Here is a 22,826-nt window from a genome sequence, read left to right as displayed (position 1 = left end):
TTGTTGGTTTACGTGCACGTATCACTGCTGTCTTTATGGGGTGTTGGCTAACCTCACCTTAACCCAGCTTCTTACTGAAGCACTGACAGCCCTTCCCCTTTGTTGAAGACAAACGTTTGTACCCTTCCTCCAACTGTCACTCACCCACTGGTTCCTACACCAGCACAAAGCTTCAGGAAGGAAGTAAAGCAAAGAATGTGTGGGATAAAATGTCCAAGTCAAGATATTGTCATGCGTACATATTACATAGTGTATATAATACAGTAAAGTTCTCCCTTGGACTTTTTCTCAGAACAGTTGGCAATAATTCAGTAACATCAAAAACACGCACAAAGTATACATAGCAGTGTGGGTTACATCATGAAACTTTGGAATGGAAGTGAACATGAATGTGACTAGGAGCAATTTGTGTAATTAATTTAACCAAGACTGATGTAGATTGTTTTCCTAACGCTATTGGCCAATATGTTTTTAAAACTAACATGATACATTCCTGAATAACTAAATCCATGTTTTTATGGATATAAAACATTTCCCTTCTTGTTTAAACTAAAGAGTCATTTTAATTTTGAACAATTTTAAAGTTATTTTTTATTCTTTGATTGATCCATTCATTTTCCACTACTTACTTTAAGCCGGGGTGCAGGTGCAACAGTCTTAGCATTGAGGCCCATATGTCCTTTTCCTCGGCAACACTTGCCAGCTTATACTGTAGGATCTTGAGGTTTTCCCAGGACTTCTTCGTGATATAATCCTCTCAGAGAGCCCTGTCTCCTTCCAGCTGGTTGTGCCTGTAAAACCTCCACAGGGAGGCATCCAAGACTATCTCAGTTGGCTCTTCTTGATATGGATGCTTGGACTTCCAAGTCCTATCCAAATTTCTCCGCTTCTCACCCTGTCTCTAAATGGAGAGCCCAGTCACCCTGTGGAGAAAGCTCATTTTGGCAATTGCCCCTGTGATCTCATTCTTTCGGTCATTTACCAAAGCTCATGAATATTGGTGAGTATAGGGGCATAGATCAACTGGCAAATCAAGAGCTTCTCCTTCTTCACCACTACAGATCAGTATAGCGACCAAATAACTGTGCTCGACACCCCAATCTATCTGTCAGTCTCTCCTTTTCCCACTCGTGAACAAGAAAGACCCTGATGTACTTACTGCATCAAGTGGAGGAGTTTAATTCGCCTCCCACTCAGAGAGGACAGTCCCTCTTTTTCCTACTGAGGACCATGGCCTCAGATTTGGAGGTGCTGATCCTCATCCCTGCCTCTTCACACTGGGTTGCAAATGGTTGCATTGTGTGCTGGAGTTCACAGCCTGATGAAGCCAACAGGACCATGTCATCTGCCAAAAGCAGTGATATAATTCTAAGGCCACTGAACTGGACCCCCCTGTTGCACTTTGATATCCTGTCCATGAAAATCACAAACAGGACTAGAGACAGAGCACAGCCCTGGTGGAGTCCCACACCTCATGGAAATGTTTTTCCGAGTATGAGGACACAACTCTAGAATAGCCCTTATCAGGTATCCCGGAAACACTTATTCTCCCAGTAGCCTCCACAGATTCCCCAAGGAACATGGTCATATGCCTTCTCCAAGTCAAAAAAAAAACACATGTAGACCATTTGGGTGTACTCCCATACCCCATTCCAGAATGCTCATGAGGGTAAAGAACTGTTCCACGGCCTTGAGGGAATCCACATTGCTCCTCCTGGATCCGAGGTTCCAGAACTGTGCAGAGTCTTCTTCCTAGTACACTGCCATAAGCATTTTCCGGGGGAGGCTGAGGAGTGTGATTCCCCAGTAGTTGGAGCAAACCCTTCCTCACCCTTTTTAAAAATGGGGACCGCCACCCTGGTCTGCCACTCCAGAGACACAACTCATGGTGACCAAACAACATTGAAATGGCGTGTCAGCCATGACAGCCCAACACTTCCCATTGGGATTAATAAAGTATCTACCTACCTACCTACCTATGTCAAGAGCCTGCCTATCTAACTACCCATCTTATCTATCTGTGTCAAGAGCCTACAACATTTCCGGCCGGATCTTATTAATAATAATTCTTTGCATTTATATAGTGCTTTTCTCACTACTCAAAGCGCTCAGCAATTGCAGGTTAATGGCCTTGCTCAAGGGCCCAACAGAGCAGATTCCCTTTTGGCATTTACAGGATGCGAACCAGCAACCTTCCGAGCCACCACTCCGCATTCACATATTCACATATTGCTTAACTACTTCCGTAACCTCCCTCAAGAAAATGGGCATCAATTCCTCCATCTTCAGGCTCCACCTCCTCCACAAAAGAGGGGTGTCCATTTGGTTGTGGAACTCCTCGGAGTGTTCCTTCCACTACCAGACACATCCTTAGTCCGAGTGAACACATAAACACACATCCACCCACCCCCAAAGCCCCTCCCCCAACCAACCTTGCTGAGAGCAGCCTGGGTGAATCCCTTCCTTACCTTTATGAGTCACCTAATGGTTTTCTGGAACCTCTTTAAGCCCATCAGTCGTTGCTTCCCTGACCACCAAGGCTGCCTTTTGGTACCTCTCTGACCCTTTTGGAGTTTTCTGTTCAAACCATATATGGAAGGCCTTCTTTTTCAGCCTGATGGCAATCCTTATCTCTGGTGTCTACCATTGGATCTTTTGGTTGCCACCTCGAGAAGCACCTATGGCCTTCAGGCTGCAGCTCTTTGCAGCCGCTTCCACAATGGAGGCTTTGAACAAAACCCATTCAGACATTGTGTCCCCAGCTACCTCCGGGATGCAGAAAAAGCTCTTTTGGAGGTTGGAGTTGAAAGTTTTCTGGAGAGGGTCCTCCCCCAGATGTTCCCAGTCCACTATCACTACTCGCTTGGGCTTTCCAGGTTTATTCAGGCACCTTCCCCACCATCTTACCTAACTCAACAGCAGGTGGTGATCAGTTGACTGCTCTGCCCTGCTCTTCTCCCAACTGTCAAACATATTTGCATAAATCTAATGAAACGATTATGAAATTTATCATAGATCTTTGGCCCAAGTTGCTTTTGTACTAAGTACATTCGTAAGCCACCTTATGTTCAAACATGGTATTCGTTGTGGACAAACCATGCCTAGCACAGAAGTCCAATAATTAAACAAAGCTATGCTTTAGATCAGGGAGGCTGTTCCTCCCAATCACACCTCTCCAGGTGTCTTCTTCATTACCCACCTTGGCACTGAAATCGGCCAGCAGACTTATGGAGTTCCCAGCCCGGACCCTTTCCAGGATCCCTTCCAGTGGATCCAAGAAGGTCTGATACTCAGAACTGATATTTGGTGCATAAGCACATATGGTAATCAGATTCCTGTCCTCTCCGGCGTTCAGCTGCACTGGGGCAGCCCTCTTGTTCTCTGGGACAAGCTCCCAACATGATATCAACCAGGCTGGGACTAAGCAAGAAGCCCACTCCTGCCCCTTGCCTTTCCCCTGGGCAACGCCAGAGTAAAGGAGAGTCAAGCCTCTTTTGAGGGGTTTGGTTCCAGAGCCAAGTGAGTGGACATGAGTCCAGCTGTATCTAGTTGGTAGCTCTTTGCATCAAACACCAACTCTGGTTCCTTCCTCTCAAGACAGGTGACATTCTGTCTCAACAGTCAGTTTGTGTCTGGGTTCCAGTCTGCCAAGGCCTCTGTGTTTAGTCGCCGCCTAGGTAACTTTGCACCCAATCAACCAGCCCCTATTCCTCCTGCAGCTGGAAGGCATACAAGGGCAATCTCATGTTATGTTTTTGGGCTGTACCTGATCGGCCCTGTGGTAGACATGGCCACCAGGCAATCACCTGCAGGCACTTCTCCCAGGCTGTAGGAGGAGGCTCTAGGAGGAGGCTCCAGTAACCCCATACCAGGTGGGATACCCTTTATGTCTTTATAGAGCAACATTATTAGGTGCTTTGAATCACTATTTGTCTGACCCCCTCACCTTGGACCAGTTTGCCTTGGGATCCTATCAGGTGCGTCTGCTCCAGACAATACAGCTTCAGGAGCACTGAAACCTCTTCACCACAATAAGGTAGTGATTCCTAGAGAGGCAAATGTTATTGTATTTATTTTATATATATATAAATATATAAATATATATATAAAATATATATATATATATATATATATATATATATATATATATATATAAAATATATATCTATCTGCTTAATCCAAGTCGGACAAAATAGGTAACAACCCTGAACAGCATGCAAGTCCATTAAAGGTACATTCATGTACACACCCACACTTGCATTTATAATGCCATGATTTTGACTTGCCAGTTAATACAATCTGCACATATTTGGAGATATAGGAGGGAAACCAGGATTACCCAGAGCCAAAGCCGTGCAAACACAGGAAAGAAAGTTTTTATACTCCACACAGACCATGGTTGCTGAATCCGTGAAGCAGTAGTACTGACCACTGTTACCCAAGAGACATTTTTAAAAAAAAAAAAGAAAATCCTCACCTAAAAATAAACCAGACCACACACCAATCACCAGTAATAGACAATCAATTGCTAAGGATCCACAATATTCCCTTAAATGCTCTTGAATTTATCAAAATTACTTGAATTCATGTTAATGTACATCCAAAATAAAATATTAGAGCAAACTATAAATCTTCAAGTAGTTTTAATTGTGCTTGCATAACTGAATGTTAAAGTGAAATTCCAGAGGTTTGTTAAAATACACTCTTTATCGAGACTGAGCATTTTATATTTATTCCCAGTTAGTCTACTGCTTTCTTCATGCGTGGTGTAAAGGACACTAAGAAAGTGTTCACTTCTGAAGCTGCATGAGTCATAAAAACATTAAAACTCTCTAGAAATAAATGCCAAGCCTTGTTGTTTGCGATTGTTTAAAAACCTGTAAAGTGGTTCATCCTAAGTGAATTTTTTGGTAATGTGCATGAGATTCTGCATTAGCATTGATAGGAAAGAGAATTTTTCATATCTCACAAAAGAAACAACAATCACATATATTCTGAAACAGTAAACATATCCCTCCACCTGCGCACATGGATTTACAACTTCTGCTGGCCAATATTTTGCTTTTAAGCTGTTATTAACCAGTGTATCTTGCACTCTTCTGCTCTCTTATGGTTTTATTTTGAAGTACCAGGCTGGCAGGCTGCTGTGGACTATCATACTTTACTTCACTTTTAGGGAGGCCTGTTCACCCAGTGGTTAAAGATATCAGAAATTGGGACTTTCCCAGTTCTATTCCGTTGGGCCTTGAGCAAGACCCTTAACCTGCAATTGCTTTGTCCTGGATATGACATTAATCTGCATCCAGCCCTGCAAACAGGTTCTTCAACTTACAGTGAAAACATGGAGGTTGGTGGCAGGATTGGCACTCCAGCCACTGTGAAGCAGATAGGCCAGTTAAAGAATTTGAAAACTTGCTTACTTTTTAGATATATGCAGCTCTTGTCACGACTCATCTTCATTTACTCTTCTGCAACAGGGGAGAAATTAGTGGTTCCTGATTTCAGACTTGGTTCGTTAAGATTATGCTTCCGTGAAGCTTTCTGGATTCCATCACATCCTGCAGAGGAAATGTGCCATTAGTGACTGATAAAAATCATGTTGTTTTATCTTTTGAGATGATGATCTGAGCAGATTTAGGCAGTCCTCTTCCATGGCTCCTTGTCTTGAGATTGCTTGGGTTAGAGGAAAGCATTTGCCCTAGGAAGTTTATTTTTGTGCCTGAATTTTGAAATATGCATTGCATTTGAGAAATACCTGTTTAAGACAAAGACTGGTCTTCAGTTTTCTGTGATCTTGCGCGTGCGTATAAAAGACCGGCAGCTAACAGCACAGGATTAGAGAGCAGATTACAAGGAATTAAGGAACTGCCCCAGTTTTTGTCTGGTTATTTCATGGTTACCATTCTGCTAATAGTTTTCTCTGCTTTCCAGGACAAAGGACCCTGCATCACAGTGGAGAAACGCTTGAGACAAAAGTGATTGTCGGCCCATCTGCTCAGTACGTTTGTGGGGAGGTGAGGCTACTTTCATTTAATTCCCATATTTTTTCTGCTTTTGTTTTTTTGTCTGATTTCCTTCTTTAACCCTGAAGCTGTGTGTTTTGGTAAAACCAAAATAACTAGATTTAGCATTCTGACTGCCTAATTTTTAATTTACTCAAATTTTACTTGATCAACATGGTCACAAAATGCCATTCTGTTACATGCTGAGCCCACTGTGATTTTTCTTTATCTTTTTGGTATATTTGTAGGTGTCTTTGGTTGCTGTCAGATGCTTTTCAGCATTACCTTCTCTGAAACATTTTCCTGACTTAACTGATAACTCCCATCCCTTCGAGTAATCCTCTTTGCTATGGTCACCAGATGCTCAGTCAGAACTAGCACACATTGAGATGCATAGACTTATAGTGATATATATGTTTTGATTTATTTATGAGTATTTGTTCATGCATTATTAAATAAATTAATGTGTTCTTGATTTCAGGTAAGGAGCCTGATTTCAGATGCTTCTCGACATAAGCTGCTTGTTCTGGCTGGACAGTGTTTGGAGGAAAGTGGAGACTTGGTGCTGCCTTCTGGTTCTTTTTCCCTTCATGATTTTATTCATATATTCACAGACAAAGAGGTGAGTAAAAAGGTGGCAGTGGAGTTTTTCAGTAGATTACTCAGGTATATTTTGGGATTTGTCACAGCAATACTGTACTGTCGAGGAAAATGTTGATGAGTATCAGGCTGTTTTGCCCCAATTATAATGATTAGTCTTGTTATGAATGGTTGTGTTTAGTGAAAAGGGATCAAATATTAAAAGTAGCTGGATGGGCTTTTCTGCAGTCTTGGCCTTTTGTTTAGATCACCTAATGGGAATATTTAGCCTTGTAGTTATAATCATGTTAATCCAACTGCCATCACCAACATCTTATCTTACTACATTTCCCCCCCAATATCTCCCCGCTGCAGATCGGTGACTTACTGAGCTCTACTGATCCTGTCCACAAGGCCAGTCTGACTGTTGCCTGCCCAAACTACGGGGATTGGAAGAGCTCAGCACTGGATGGACACAATCTGCAAGATTTCATTGAGATTAGGTGCAACCCATTGGCCATTTTGCCAGAAATGGAAGGCTTGCTGGAGTTCACAGAGTACCTATCTGAGTCATTAGAACCTCGTCCTCCTTTTGAGCTGCTTGAACCACCTGGCACAGTAGGCTTCCTCAAGTTGTCCAAGCCTTGCTGCTACATCTTTCCTGGTGGCAGGGGTGATTGCGCCTTCTTTGTAGTTAATGGCTTTAACGTGCTGGTGGATGGTGGTTCAGATGCTAAATCTTGCTTCTGGAAGCTGGTGAGACACCTCGATCGCATAGATTCACTGCTACTAACCCATATAGGAATTGACAATCTTCTAGGTATCAATAGCTTGCTACTGCGTAAAATTGCTGAGCTAGATGAGGAAGAGCAGTCAGCTGGCTCACAGAGCAATGAAGACTGGGCAAGAAATCTGATCTCACCAGACCTGGGAGTTGTGTTCTTTAATGCCCCTAAAAGACTCCGGGACTTGCAGGGTGATCCTAAAGTACTGCGTGCTTGTGACCAAGCTGCCTTGACACTGCAGTGCCTGGACAGACTGAGCATCATCCCTGAATCTCTTTCTAGACCTGGTGGCACCCCTATTGAGCCACTTGTTCTGTTTCAAAAGATGGGAGTTGGCTGCTTAGAAATGTACATTTTAAACCCTGTTAAAGGCAGTAAAGAGCTGGAAACCCTGATGAAACACTGGCCTGGGGATAGCAGCCCCAAGACGTCAGATACTTCTCTGCAATGCCTGACTTCGATTTGCTCACTTCTGGTATGGAGGCCAGCCAACCTACAGGAAAAAATTATTCGCGTACTGTTTCCAGGTTGTGCCCCTCAAGTGAAGATCTTGGAAGGCTTGGACAAGCTGAAGCATTTAGACTTTTTGAAGTTTCCCACAGTTTGTCCCAGAGACCTAGAATCCTCAAATACAGATAAGTTGTCGAAGAGGACAGAAAGTCATGAGAGTCTGAAGGCCTCCAAAGGGCCTAGTGTGACAAAGGTGCCAAATGAGAAGAAGAAGCCAGAGGTAAAATTGGTCACCAAGGAAAAATACAAGGTTGTATCAAATGACTTACCTAAAGAAGGGTTTTCCGGAAAGAGCAAGGAAGAAGAAAAGCAGAAATCCGATGTAAAGCCAAAGCTTGTGAAGGAGCGTCCTGTAACTAAGAAGGAACCAAAGGACGAAAAAGGGGCTGTTCGAAAAGATGAAGATGTAAAGCGAGATCCTGTTAAGAAGGAGCAAGCTGTACCAAAACCCAAGAGAGATGTTAAGGTAGAGCCAAAGAAGGAAGTTAAAAAGACTGTTAAGCCACCAGTCAAAGAAGTTAAGAGGCCCTCCAGTGTTGCATCTTCAATGACAACTGAAGCCAAGAAACCCACTGGAAAGGTAGGATTGCCAAAGAAAGAGCCAGTGAGTTTGAAGAAGTCCGCACCATTAAAGGACTTAAGTGAAGGAGAACCGCACAAAGAGACAGAAATTAGTCGGTCTAAAATGTCTACTCCCGAAGACATGACAGCTGAGTTTGAGAAGCTGAGGGAAGAAAGTGAGAGGGAACAAAATTTAGATGCTAAGACAACAATTGAGAAGAAACGGGGAATTGAGGATGTTGAGGAACACCTGAAAGCAAGTAGAGAACCTGAGAGTCCAGAGAAGTTCTGTTCTCAGAATGCTACACCCAACCATTGCAAAGTTGCAGGGCCCCCTTCTCCTCTAACTAGGACTCCAAAGAGCGACCGCAGTGTGAACTTTGACTTAACTCCTACTGAGTACAGGTTGCTAGAGGGAGGTTTACTCAGAAATGGCCAGGAAGATGCATGTGCCAGCTCAGATGAGAAAACCTTAGAGTTGGTGTCTCCTCCTGACTCCAGGCCTGCCAGTGCTGGTCATACCCCCTTCCACCAGTCTCCGGTTGATAGTATTCAGCAGACCGTTGATGGGAAGACAGCTGGCACTATTTCTGGGGGCTCAAAGTCTAGCTACCTGTCCCTTAGCCCCTTCAAAGATGCAGTTCCAGACATCTCTCCCACCATTACCACTCCCTCTTTACCAGCTGAAGTGGGTTCTCCTCACTCTACTGAAGTGGATGAGTCCCTATCTGTGTCCTTTGAGCAAGTTTTGCCCCCTGTCAGCGAGTCTCCCCAAGATGATAGATCATATCCAAATGGACACTTCATGGACCCAGAAGCCAAACTGGGGATGACTCTTCCATTACGGGCACCCCTTAACCCTCGTGTTCCTGGAGATGGTTCAGAAGGTCGTGTACCTCATCATCATGGTGTACTTCCTCTGTCTGACTTCCCGCCTCATGATGTTGATCTCTGTTTAGTGTCCCCTTGTGAATTCAAGCACCCCAAGGCCATAGAGCAACCACAGTTGTCCCCTTCTGCTGTTAATGCCAGCCCACGAGATATTTCAGATGATAGTGACCTCTCTCAAGAGCTGGCCAAACCCTTGTGTCAGAGACGAACAACTGCTAATCGTAAGGTTCCGCAAGGTCATGAGACTCCTCCCACTTCAGCCAGTGAGTCTCTTCCCACTCAGTCAGATTCAGATATTCCTCCTGGGACTGAAGACTGCCCGTCAATTACCGCTGATGGTGGCCTAGACTCTGAAGAAGACTCGGAAGGCCTTCCATCCTTACATCGAGGCCTTGTTGCTCGGGACCCACCTCCTGTCCCACTACTGGACCCTGTTCCTCGGCCCCCACAACCTGGTACTTGTATGGCTGATCCTGAGACTGAACCATCTGGCAAGCGGGACACCACCAAAGCCAAAAAACCTGTTAATGCAGGCAAGACAAACAGTGCCACATCTAACACTAAAGCTAAGGGAGGATCAACTGTGCCGTCTAAGCCTAGTTCAAGTCAAGATTCTCGACCTGCATCACGGAGCACTCTAGGCAACTCGAAAAGCACTGCAACAAGGCTCCAAAGTGCAGGTAAGAGCTCCCATTATGTATGATGAATTTGCATGCATATTAATCCAGTGCAGCTAATCTTTTTTAAATTTGGCTGTTTGATTATACTCATTAGGAGTTCCATTTGTGTAGTCCTTTCATTTATGCAAGTACGTAATTTGGTTCACAACCTCTGCATACTTTTCTTTAAAAGCAATAAAAGTCTATTAATGCTGTACATTATTGGAGAACAAGTGATTAATGTAATTAGGTTTTTAACTGTGCTGTTTAAATAAATGGTGGTGTTGCTGCTGTTGAGAATTTCAAAAACAAAAATTCAGATAGTTGCTAGAAAGCCAGTGTTTTCACTGCCATCTTAGTCTTTAATTGAGTAATAGATAAGCAAGACAAAAGTCATCCTAGAAATTTCACTTACTTAAGGTTGATTGACCAATTCTTATCATAATGATGATTTTGTCTTGAGCTAAGCTTAGTTTCCAGGATCAGTATGCATGCTGAAAATATCTGATGATATTTTTTTTTTGTATTTCTTTTTAATTCTGTCAGGTTTCTGTAGCATTAGGGAAAGCTGCATTATATAGTTAGTGAAAATCTAGAAGTATGTCATTTACAAGATATATGTACTGTACAGACAGACATTCAGATAAGAGATCATTACTGCAATTGTGTTTGTATGTGCTTGGTGCGCTTGACCCATCTCTCACAGCTAATTCTACTTTAACAAAAGATGGTACCACCTGGCCATCCCAAACATCATAGGCTATGTAACTTAACATGTAGCTGGATTAATTGAAGAAGGTGTTAAAAGACTAAATTGAGCAACACATACCTCATATCATGTTGTTAATGAGCTTAGATGGAAGAGCGTGTTTCTCTAATACTAATAGATTTTTATGTGGAAGCAACTAAGGAATATGATCTGAGGAGGAGTGTTTAAATATGTCTTGATTTTTCAGAATAATTTTTAGAGGTATTGGATATAAGGATGATATTCAAACTGAAAAAGAATTCAAATTTCATAGTGCAGATGGGTACAGTTTTTGCACATCCTGGGTCAGCCTGTTTGTTTCTTTAGGTAGTGCTTTCATTAGTGATTTTTTTTAAATATTCTGTTTCTGATAGTGTTCCCCTTCATTTCTGAACCTGAGATCCGTAACTTACTAAATAGATTTGCTACAGTTGTTAAAACATCCATGACCTCAAGGAAAAGGTGGCTTTGTTTCTCAAATGGAAAATACCTATAATATATCCATTTTTTTTTCTTTTATTATCACAGCTCTGAAATCATTTAAAGTGCCTTTTCAGTATTAGCATTGCTTATTTTAGCTTTGTCGGCCAACACTCAGTTTCAGACTGTCTTCGTCCTAGTTCTCTTTTTAAATGACACACTGTTTCCTGACTGATGGTGTCCTGGCCGTGCCAGGCTCATGGTTGTCCCTCACAAATGACATTAGTGAAGTAAACGATCATGAGGAGAAAATACTTGAAGAACATCACAGTGCAACATTTGGTACATTTTAGTTGTTTCATTTATAAAACTTGTAAAGGCTCACAGTCTCAAAATATATACACTGCTCAAAAAAATTAAGGGAACACTTAAATCACATATCAGATCTCAATGAACGAAATATTCAAGTGTAGAAGCTTTACTGAGTAGTATTGTGGAATTTGTTGAAAACAAAATAATGTAACAACAGTCAGTGGAAACCAAAATGACCAACCCCCTGAGGGCTGGATTCAACATCAAACTGAAAATCAAAGTCAAAGGCTTCTCCAACTTGTGTGAATTTCATTACGGCAACTGATAAAGTGACTCAGTAGTGTATATGGCCACCAAGTGCCTGCATGCAGTCCTGACGCCGTCTGGACATGCTCCTGATAGGATGGCAGATGGTGACCTTGAGGATGTCCTCCCAGACCTGGATCAGGGCATTAGTGAGCTCCTGGACAGTCTGGCACTACTTGGCAGTGTTGGATGCACCGATACATAATGTTCTAGAGGTTCTCAATTGGATCTGGGGAACATGCAGGCCAGTCAATGTCTGTGCCATCCAGAAACTGTCTATCCACTATGGCCACATGAGTCCTGACATTGTCCTGTACCAGGATGAACCCAGTGCTCACTGCACCAGTGTAAGGTCTTACAGTGGCTCTGAAGATTTCATATGTACATGACGGCAATAAAGGTACCGTTGCGTATCATATGGAGGTCTGTGCGACACTCCAAGGATAGGCCTCCCCAGACCATCACTGACCCACCACACAACTGGTCATGCTAGATGATGAAGCTGCATAACGTTCACCACGGCATCTCCAGACGCTTCATATCTGTCACATGTGCTCAGTGTGAACCTGCTTTCGTCTGTTAAGAGAATAGGACAGCAATGGCGGAGCTGCTTATTGTGGAATTGTCTTGCTAATGCTAATCGAGCTGCTCAGTGATGGGCTGTGAGCTCAGGTCCCACTATGACAATGTTGGACCTCCATGGAGTCTGTTTCATACAGTTTGGCTAGAAACATGCACATCAGTTGGTGGTCATTTTGTAGGGATCTGGAAGTGCCCCTCCTGTTCGTCCTCGCACAAAGGAGCAGATACCAGTCCTGCTTCTGGGTTGATGCCCTTCTACCACGGCCCTGTCCAGCTCTCCTTGTGTAATGGCACATCTCCTGGTATCTCCTCCATGCGCTTGAGACTGTGCTGGAAGACACAGCAGACCTTGCAAAGGCACATATGACTGTGCAGTCCTGAAGGAACTGGACTACTTGTGCAACCTGAATTGGCAGCAGGTACCCCCTCATGCTACCAGTAGTGACAAGGATACTAGAAAAACGCAAAACTACAGAGGAATCAGTCAGGAGTGATAAGGAGAGCGAAATTGTCTGTGGCCACCACCTGTAAAACTATTCCCTTTTTGGGGGGTTTTCGTGCTGTTGCCTGTCCAGTGCACCTGTTGTCACTTTCATTTGCACCAAAGCAGGTGAAGTTGATTCACAATCGCTTAGGCTTTCTAACTGGACAGACTGGTATCCCTGAAGTTTAATTGACTTAATGTTAGACTATGAAGAATAAGTTTTCTCTTAAATTTTTGAGCCGTGTATTTTTAAAGACAGATCCCTAAGGAAATAATATCTTCTGGCCTCTTGAGTGTAAAGAAGAAGCATAGTTCTGACAAATGTGCCCAGTTGTCATATATTCTGCATTGACATTGTTTTGTGCGTGCTGATAGTCCACTTTTTAAAATTCTTTGCAAGTGTCACATTTGTTTGAAATCCTCAGCTTTCACCTGCATGTTTTATACAGTAGTACATGTGTCATAAGCAATACATGGTTTGCAGGTGCACCTCAAGCGAAAAGGTAAAAATATTAATCAGTAATTATTAGAAAAAATACCTCATACGATTCAATCTGTTTTAAACATATTTTCAAGCATATATGTTTTCATATAAATATTGAAATATTCTCTATTGAAATCTATTCTTTTCTATTCTATATTGAAATTCTATTTTGGCAAATTTGACAGCCATAGTTCTCATCTTTAATATTTTCTCCTGTTCTCCATGTTACAAAAAACAATTTTAGTGTAAATTGATAAAGGCAAATGAGGCCTGTTGGAAGTTATTTTTTTTTTTAGTTTTAAGTTGGGACTGACAGGTAATCTATTAGAAGTGTTTAACCTTATGGCAGGAGTTATTAGGATAAATGCTTTGTTTTAAAATGCATTCTTGGACAAGAACACAGTGCTCAAGTGTAGGCAGGCTAAGGGTATAGAGTATTTTCACAAACATTCAAAAGTATTTCTCCATGAAGAGAACAATAGGCCTGTAGAGTAAGTTACCAGGTGGCATATTACATAGCAGTATACCTTGGGGGCATTCCCATCAGTCTCTTTTTCTTTTCCTTTTCTTTTTTAAAGTTACAAAAATGACTTATTAGCTGTTTTTGGCTTAATAAATCATCCTCATTAAAATGTTTCCTGTGATCTTGCATTCTTATACAAAGTATCAAAAGAATAACACAAACTAAAGCAATACTTCCTGCTTCACTGTCTTGTGGAGTAACTTGCTTACTTAACACCTAACTCAGATGCTACAACATCTCTCTCCCTCCTCACATTCTGATTCTTTCTTAGTCAATTTTTTCAGACCATGGTCTTTTTCACTTCCTACCAGTGAGTCTTCACCTCCATTCATCTTCTTAGTCTACCCTCAACATATGTCTTGTTTGTAGTAGACATTGATTATTCCAGGCTTAGCCCTCAAATCAGTTCTGGGGTTAGAAGAAGTCTTATCTGGCTACAAGATTAAAAGGATAGATAACCTGTAATGCACCCAGGTGCCTATGCCCTTCAGACCCTTAATAGCCCTCAGGTATCTTGAGTATTTAGGGCAGCATCAGAGCTGCATACTTTAAATTTGCATCATAGTTCTACTCATGTTTTCTACCGCTACCTTTTAAAGTGCAGTGTCTTCTTGTGTGGACTGTGACCTATTTCTCCAGTTGTTGTTTTTTTTAAATGCCAGCCTTCAGTAGCACACCATTTGTTAGAAAGTCAGGAACTCCAGTCATGTCCTCTGCCATTTTGTAGAAGCAGTTTTGGCTCCTTCTAGAAAGCAGTAAGCTCTCCTTTACCTTTCTTGGTGCCATTGAAGGTTTTATTTTCAGGGCACAAATCATACTGCAAAAGATAAATGAGCGACAATGGTTTTCCACACCACCTCGAACCCATAAGCATGCAGAAGATTGAGGAATATATTACATTTTTTTGTTCGTACTGAATTTGAATACTGTGTCACTTGACCTTATTTCTAGTTCATATCCAGCAGCAGTATTTTGATAAGATGATGATGGTAATTATGGCTTTCATTAGTACATATCATTCTCAAGTGTCTTCTCATCATATTTCTTTTTTAGCAGTTAATATGTCTTACCCAGTATGAGAAAAATAAATACAGTCACATGATCCCCAAAGGAATACAAATCTGAGCTGATAGTCTGGAGTATGCCAACATTTTCTCTATCAAGTTATTTTAAAAGTAGGTCTAGGTAAAAAAAAAAAAATACTTAAAAATTCTATCATGGGCTAAAAATGTACAGCAACAAATGCAATCACTGAAGATCTACCTGACCAATGTTCTTCACTGGTGTAAATGAGTTCTAACTGTAAATAGTACAGTAAATCATATACAGGGTAATGGATCAAAGGGAAACTGTCAGTTGGTTTCAAATTGTTTTAAACAAATTAATATTTCTGGTTTCTGCCTTTGCTTTGTGTTTTGTTTAATTGGTCTTAGGACCTTCTGCACAGAAGACAGTTTCAGCAGGCCCACCAGTCTACTTGGAACTTGCCTATTTGCCATCTGGTAGTGGCGCCTCATCAGTGGATACCGAGTTCTTCTGCCGTCTGCGATCATCTTGCTATGTGATCAGCGGTGATGAGCCCTTGAAGGAGGCTGTAATGCGTCCCATCCTAGATGCACTCCTTGAAGGCAAGGCAGCATGGGCTAACAACCTGCAGGTCAGTATGGGTGTGTGGCTATCTCCCACCTCCCGCTGTATACTCTGCCAGATTTTGTTGTGTCTTAATGCCATTTTATTCCTTTATTTTCAATCTTCCTTGATCATTCTGCTCCCTTCTAAGTTTTACAAGGGTGAAATTATTACTACAGTTTTCATCAAATAAAGCCTAACTAAAACTACTTAAATAACAGATTGATTTTTATAATAAAATGCAGTGCTATCACCAGTAGAATTAATTTTGTTTTACTTCCCTGTTTTACAAACCCGCATTATTCCAGGGGTTTATCAGTAAATTACATGTGTCGGTATAGCTGGAGTATACTATACCAGGATGTTTAAGTTAACAGATCTGTAATGCCAATAGAGGTCTGCTTAGTTATTTATCACCAATATTCTAATCAGTGTTTCTGTGTAAAAGTGCCTACAGTTGGAAAGCAAGAAATTGTTTTTTTTTTTTTAAATTTATTATTACAGGCATTATGGTGCATAATAGCTTGTAAAGGCAGATGCTCAATAGTGATTACCGGATGGAGTATCACATTTTTTCTCCCCATTTAGATTGTGCTTTTTTAATAATCCACCTAGGCTATGTACAAACATTCATGTGCCTTTTAGAGTGGAAAATCAGAATGCAGTAAGGTACAGAGTGGAACTTGTCTTGACTGTGAGAAAGCAGACAAGAGTTGGTGGAAACAGAATGGAAGGTAGCCACAATTGGGATTGAAAAATCAGTACTGTGTAGACTTTCACATGCTAGTGCATGGTATAATTCTTCAGAAACTTGCCAGGTCTGCTTTATGTGTAAACCTGATACAAAACTTTAGGATCAAATGCAAGAAATGTTGGGATGCTTTCAAGGAAGATGTGGTGGCATGTAAGTGGGTGACCAATCATAAAAGTCTTTGGCATTGATGTATAAAAGAATAAGACTGGCACAGTAGTTTTTAGGAAAGATGACATACAATGCTCTGCTTGGTTTTTGCAATGTTAATTATTTGAAAAGTCTTAAAAAAGGGTAATGTCTGAAATAAGCTAATGTCTGTCAGAACCAAGGTAGGAACTGTTAATCCTAGTTACCACTGGATGTGATGATGAGTCTAAACTAATCTTTTTATTGCAAAAAGAGGTGCGGACCCTTCAAGTGGCAGTGAAGCAGCAGTGAATAGAACTGTGTGTATTGTAAACTAAGCTATGTTTAGAGTAAATATCTTCTGGTACCTTATTGATATGTGTATTTCTTATTTTTCAGTTGGTGAGTGATTAGTATCACTGTCTTGAAGCAGAGCCCTCAGTTTAATTCCCAGGCTGATCAATTAGTAGATTTGTGGAATTTAAATGTTCTCCCTGTTTGTATATGGCTATATCAGAATGTGCTTGGCGACTCTGAATTGTCTCAATAGACGTAAATGTGAGTGAACCAGTAAATGAACTGGTGCAGGATTTCTTCCTGCTTTATATGTTTGGGGTTAGGCTTCAGCCTCCTACATAGTTGTATTTGATTAAAACTGGTAGGAAATTGTATGAGTGTTTCAGTTCCCATTTTTTGATATTGATTGTCTATAATCTTTGATTTGAATACATGGTGCGTTGACTGGAAAATAAATCATTGCTTACTTGCCATTGCTGTTCATTGTAAGACTGTTGTGAAATTGACACACGATGGCTGTTGGCCCTTTCTTTACCATTCAGGGCTTTACTTTGTGTAGGATGGTCATGTTAAAAGTAGGACTTGTCAAACTGTTAATTGTGACTCTGGCTCAATCACACAATGTCGCTCAATTAATCACTCAATTTTATCAGTTAAACTACCTTATTTAACCAAGGTAGTTCAGGAATGTCCAGCAGTCCCCTGTGAATGCTACTGCTGTACAACTTCTTGCCCACTCAAACTGCGAAGACTTCTGTTTTACATAGAAATCGATATGTGACATGGTTGTCTCTTATGAAGGGAATTTGTAAGAATTGTTCAACCTTGCTGAACGAAGTCTCTGAGCCCTGTTAACCTTCAGTTGTATTTAGTGGTTTGCAGTCAGAAGTAATCTGCTTTCAATATATAGTAATAGTTAATGCATTAGATTTTGTTTTATTCATGGACACAAATGAAGTTGTACATTCATGGATTGTAGCGTGCTGCAGGTTTTCCTTCCTAGTGTTAAACCTTTTAACGGTGGGATCATCCAAGTTTTGCTGTTCAGTGATAATCCAAAGACTTGTGTACTTCTGTGACATTTATATTTGCCCACACTGAATGTGCAAGTGTCACTGGTGGTGGACGTGGATTAGGAGAATGTTGGTGGAAGACACAAGAGTGGAAATACACAGTAGGAGCACCATGAGACGGAACAATGGAATCAATGCTCTGCTTAGCCTGGAGAGTTGGGTTTCTTAAGTTCCACATTTTACCCGCACATTGTTTTTTGTTTTTTTGTTCCCTTGCGTATCACCTGAAAGCTGTATTTGGTTGAACCCCACTGCTGTCATGTATAACTACATTGATAAATGATGTCTTTATGTAACAGTTGACCACTTTTATATAACAATTGAGTATTTTCAGTTAAATGTGTATTTATTCAAAAGAAAATTGTAATTTAAAGATAATATGTAAAATTAGATTTGATTTTTATAAAGATTATCATTCTCACCAGGACCGCCACAGCTCCTCACAAGCGGTCTGATGGCCCCTTTTTAATAAATGATTGTGACAGATTGGAGGGTGTCAAATGCATAAGCAAAATTAAATACTTATTAAATACTCTGAAGAAAAAAATAACCTTTGAAATGAATCAATGGCTCAGTGCTTTAATCCGTAAATTGCACAAGCAGCTTCTAACATTAGACAATCACTACAAAAAATCACAAAACTAGTACTCTGTAATTTTACTTGAATTATTTTTGTCCGTTATGTCATTTCCAAAATCTGCGGTGGGATTCTTAAATTTCCAGTGAGTTCATTTCTGCTTACAAGAAAGGTTTGTCTTGAAATTACAAGCAATTCTATGTCTTTATTTTACGGAGTTAATCTAGGTACAGTTCTGACTTGTTCTTTCATATTGATGTCTGCAGGTGACTTTGATTCCAACCTTTGATTCTCCTGTTATGCACGAATGGTACGAGCAAACTCACGAGCGGCAGCGGGACCTCAACGTTACTGTCTTGGGCAGCAACAGTACAGTGGCCATGCAGGACGAGACCTTCCCCGCTTGCAAAGTGGAATTTTGACTGTGAGACTGCATGCAACACTGGCACAAATGTAGGGGCACCTCAGCTACACTTCCTTATGGAGCCCTGTCTAATTCTTCTATATGCTTCTTTTTTTGTTTTTGTTTTTTTTGACAACAGAGACTAAATGTGTAGCTTGTGCCCTACACTTGTGGTCTTTGATATCAAATCAGTCAACTTCAGTCCTTCCTAAATCATGCACAGCCACACTGACACATGCACACAAGCCACTCTTCTGGACCCCACTCCTTCTTGCACATATACTGTCTTGTGTCTATCACAGATTATTTATCTGCTATTCAGTTCCTTGAAGCCATAAGAGGAATGGTCATCTGTGACACTTACAGGAGGTTCTAGCATGCATTTAGGACTTTAGGGAGGGTCATTTTTGTGGGAGTTTGAGAGTAGTAGCACAAGATGAATGTAGAGAACATCGTTCAGTATTTTGGCCTAAATTGTTTGGGATAGAGTGATAGAGTACCTTCTTCCTTAGGCTGGGTATGGTGCTCTCTTATAACTTGTTTTTCTTGGGGTGAGGAGGAGGATCTTTCCTCTCAAGTAGAAATGTATTTTTTTTTTCACAGTTCTATAAAGGGGATGCTCATCACCACAGCTGTTATTTTACGTCAGTGCTGTCCCCATCATGCATCTAAAAAAACATTTTAATGAAGGAATTTAGCATTAACAAAGTAGGAGTAGGGATTGCCATATCCTATCTTCTACTAACAGAAGTTAAATGCTGAAAAGGGGCACAGTGGGCACCAGTGAAATCTAAAAGACCATCAATGGAAAGTAGAAGGCTCCATTTTAATTAAGATACACATGTTTGTGGTATGTCAGCGGAGAGGCGAGGATTAGAGGATCAGTGAAAGTTGTGTTTTAGTAGGGGCTAACTGCTTTATCAGGATAAGTTGCCAGTTTCATCTGGGCACTGTGCATATTTATTTATTTATTTATTTATTAGAAGTGTTTTGGCAATGCCCTGCCATCCCTCTCCCAGCATCAGTCAGATTCAGTATTGAACACTAAAGATTTTTTTTTTTGACTCTTTTAATCTCTAATTAAAAAGAAAAAAAAACTTTTTTTATTCTCTTTTGCACATTTTTGTATTTCAAAATGTAGATGTCTGTTGTGTCAGAAAACACACACATTAGAATGGGAGTAGGAGGGCATGGATCATTGTGTATGAGCATCCCCTTATACTTTTGTTAAGCTGTAGACACAAATTAGTCTCATTTTTAATTAATAAAAAAGGGGCGAGGGGGCTTATCGGCAAAGCCTGGTATGTTCTGTGATACAGGCTGCTTTTGTCTCCCTTAGGATAGGGTGGTTTAACTACTGCCTTTCCAATTATTGTTTGTGAAACTACATTGTACACGAACATCATTGGCTCAATAAATCTGTGGCACGACGCTGTGCTGGCACTTTGTATTAATTTTGGATATGCTAATAAGGTTGAATGCATGGCTAGAAGGTGTACACTCTCATTTTATAGTAGATGATTTGTCAAAACAGTCAGTAACAAAAGTGTAGAGAAGGTGTTTCGTCCAAGTTGAATGGAATAAAGAGCGTCAAAAGTTCTAATTTAATATTGCTTGCATCATTTCCTGCCCCAGCCCACTTTGAAAATATCAGGGGCTCTGGTGCCACCTAAGGGTCACTATTCCCATTTACAAAAAACAAAAAAAAAAATGGTAGTTCTCCACATTCTAAAACTTGCAATTGAGTTTACACATCCATATCTGGAACTGCACACGTGCACAACTGGCAAGGTTTGAGTGGAACATTTGAGTGCAGAAACTGTTTTTTAAGAAATGAAGAACATCAGTTGAGTTTCTCACCACATGAAACAGGTCAGCAGTTGGGGATTGTGCTAGATGGACTCGCATCGTATCCAAAGCAGACTCTACCGGGACTTGTTCTCAAAAACTCTTGAGAGTAAGAATGTTTGCTCAAAGAAAAAGACATCAAGAAACTTTGCATGTCTTCGCTGTCCAGACCCTTCCTGTATTCCTCTGAGGGGGGATTCAGGTGTGGGGCTCTGACTTTGTGTTCTTGGAAGCTTGTTTGTTTTACATCCAAATAAGATAATTCAGCTTTCATCCACGCAATCGTAATCGTGTTTACAACAAAATCAGATGTATAAAGTAGGGTGGACGTGGACTATTGCTAGTTAAACTGATGGTAATACACAGTCTCTTACTGGTATGAATGTATTTCTGAAGCTGTGAAAGTCGAAAGATAAACACAAAGTCATACACTCTGAATTCAGACAGTATTGTTTTGCACTTTTAAGTAACAGTTACAGCAGAAAGAACGCTAAATGGTCAAAGAACAGTAGTAAATAAATTGGAAAAGTAAAACAATAATATTTTGTTTTTGTCTTTTTATATTGTTGACGTATTTTGCCTCTTTCAAAGATTTGCCGGGAAACAACTTACTACGGTCATTTTACTGGGGGGGTTTATTTAAGAAGGGCAACATATTGTAAGTTCATTGCATGTTTTTCACCTTTGCTCAAAAAGCACATTAAAATCAGTTATCATTCAACACTTTGCAAAAGTCTTCGGCCACTCAAAATAATTTCTAAAGCTTGTTATCTTTATTTACTTGTGACAACATTAGAGTGAACACACAGTGATGCAATAAAAAGTAATAAGAATATTTTACATTTATAAAATGTTAGTATTTTTGTATGCCAGACCACCACCTCCCCATCTGTACAGTGCAATGCCAAAAGTTTTGGTTTGGATAATTATATTTTTCAGTAAAGTTTAGTCATCCTTTGGTAGCTCTTTTAATTTAATTTTTTTTATTTCACACTACTGGTCTCCTTTACCTTCAGCTATGCAGAGGTTGAAGCTCTGAGGTGAACAATCTACCATTGTTTGTTTACCATCTGCAGTCTTAATTGTGCTTGAGGCATGTCTGGGGTTATCATCATACTCAGACTATTAAATATAATGATCTGTTGTGATAATACGTTCTTGTTTGGTGCTGCAGTGTAGGGACATGTTGCACATTAGAACAGCAACTGACAACAATACTGCTGCGTGAAAGTTGTTTTTTTGTGGTCACTTTTTAATACAGGCACAAGTAAATTACAATACAAATAGATGAGAACCTGTGCATTAATTATATTATTGAAGCCATTTTCTTGAAGGAAAAGAAATAAATTGTATTTCTTCTCAGTCCCCATTTGTTTGATTTTGACCTGATCCTCCCACAGCACTGGCACAGATTCCCCCCCCCCACGCTATGAGAGATGCCACCAAGGCTGGCAGTGATCAATATGTGTTGGTCAGACATGCGAGTACGAATTTCTCTGGACTTGTTGCACATCACAAATCTACTACTTCTTGCCAGCTCTCCTGATGTGCCAGTTTCACTATGAACCATAAATTTCAAATTTGGACTCAAGCCTACTTAAGACTTTTTGTCAATGGGAGTCCTGAGCACACACACTTTATTATTATTATTATTATTGTGTGCACTGCAGTCTCTTCTGTTTGTTGCCTTTCCACTTGAGTGGCTCTTAGCCACAGCATGCCCTGCAGGACCATTTCTTTTAAGACTTGTTTGCACAGTTGAAGGCCGTCCTTTCATGCCAGGTGACTGTGCCAGTTGCTGAGCCAGCACTTCATTGGATTTCCTCCTGTCCCTTAAGGAAGTGACTTTTAAATACTGCCTGTCAGATGCAGACAGCTTTTTGGGAGCTCTAGTGCACTTCTTGTACCCACAATTCCCAGCTTCTTCAGATTTATTCTTTAACAGGCCGAATATCACATCTTGAAAATCCACTTTGGTGTGTCATTACTTGCTGACTGTTCCCTTATTGATATAAAACAATGCTCTCATGATTTAATGTGTGTTATCTTAGCCATTTCCAAGCCTTGCCTTTGAGGCACCCTGGGATTTTTCCAGTTATCACCCAGTACTCCCATTTAAATGTTAAATTTCACCACTCGCTCCTCCGGTTCATGCACAAACAAACTTACTGGCCTTCTAGCTTCTTGATCTAGATCTTCTTGGTTGGCCTAAGATTTTTACACAGTGCTGTATATGAAACTGAATACTTGAACAAAAAGGCTCTTTGGGGAAT

At 40.7% G+C, this 22,826-nt stretch overlaps 1 protein-coding gene across 1 annotated transcript; it reads left to right on the top strand.

Annotated features, from left to right (window-relative positions):
- Nucleotides 1-2,592: 2,592 nt before the first annotated feature.
- Nucleotides 2,593-21,393, top strand: LOC120520355 (microtubule-associated protein 1B-like). The gene is made up of 6 exons (XM_039742785.1): nt 2,593-2,932; nt 5,863-6,014; nt 6,484-6,624; nt 6,957-10,008; nt 15,280-15,503; nt 18,569-21,393. Exons 1-6 carry the CDS (start codon nt 2,593-2,595, stop codon nt 18,722-18,724), a joined length of 4,065 nt encoding a protein of 1,354 aa, XP_039598719.1. The 3' UTR covers nt 18,725-21,393.
- The last annotated feature ends 1,433 nt before the right edge of the window (nt 21,394-22,826 follow it).

The sequence above is a fragment of the Polypterus senegalus genome, unplaced genomic scaffold (genome assembly GCF_016835505.1).
Source record: "Polypterus senegalus isolate Bchr_013 unplaced genomic scaffold, ASM1683550v1 scaffold_5371, whole genome shotgun sequence".
In the NCBI taxonomy this organism is placed as follows: Eukaryota; Metazoa; Chordata; class Cladistia; order Polypteriformes; family Polypteridae; genus Polypterus; species Polypterus senegalus.
This window is presented reverse-complemented; position numbering and strand designations above follow the sequence as displayed.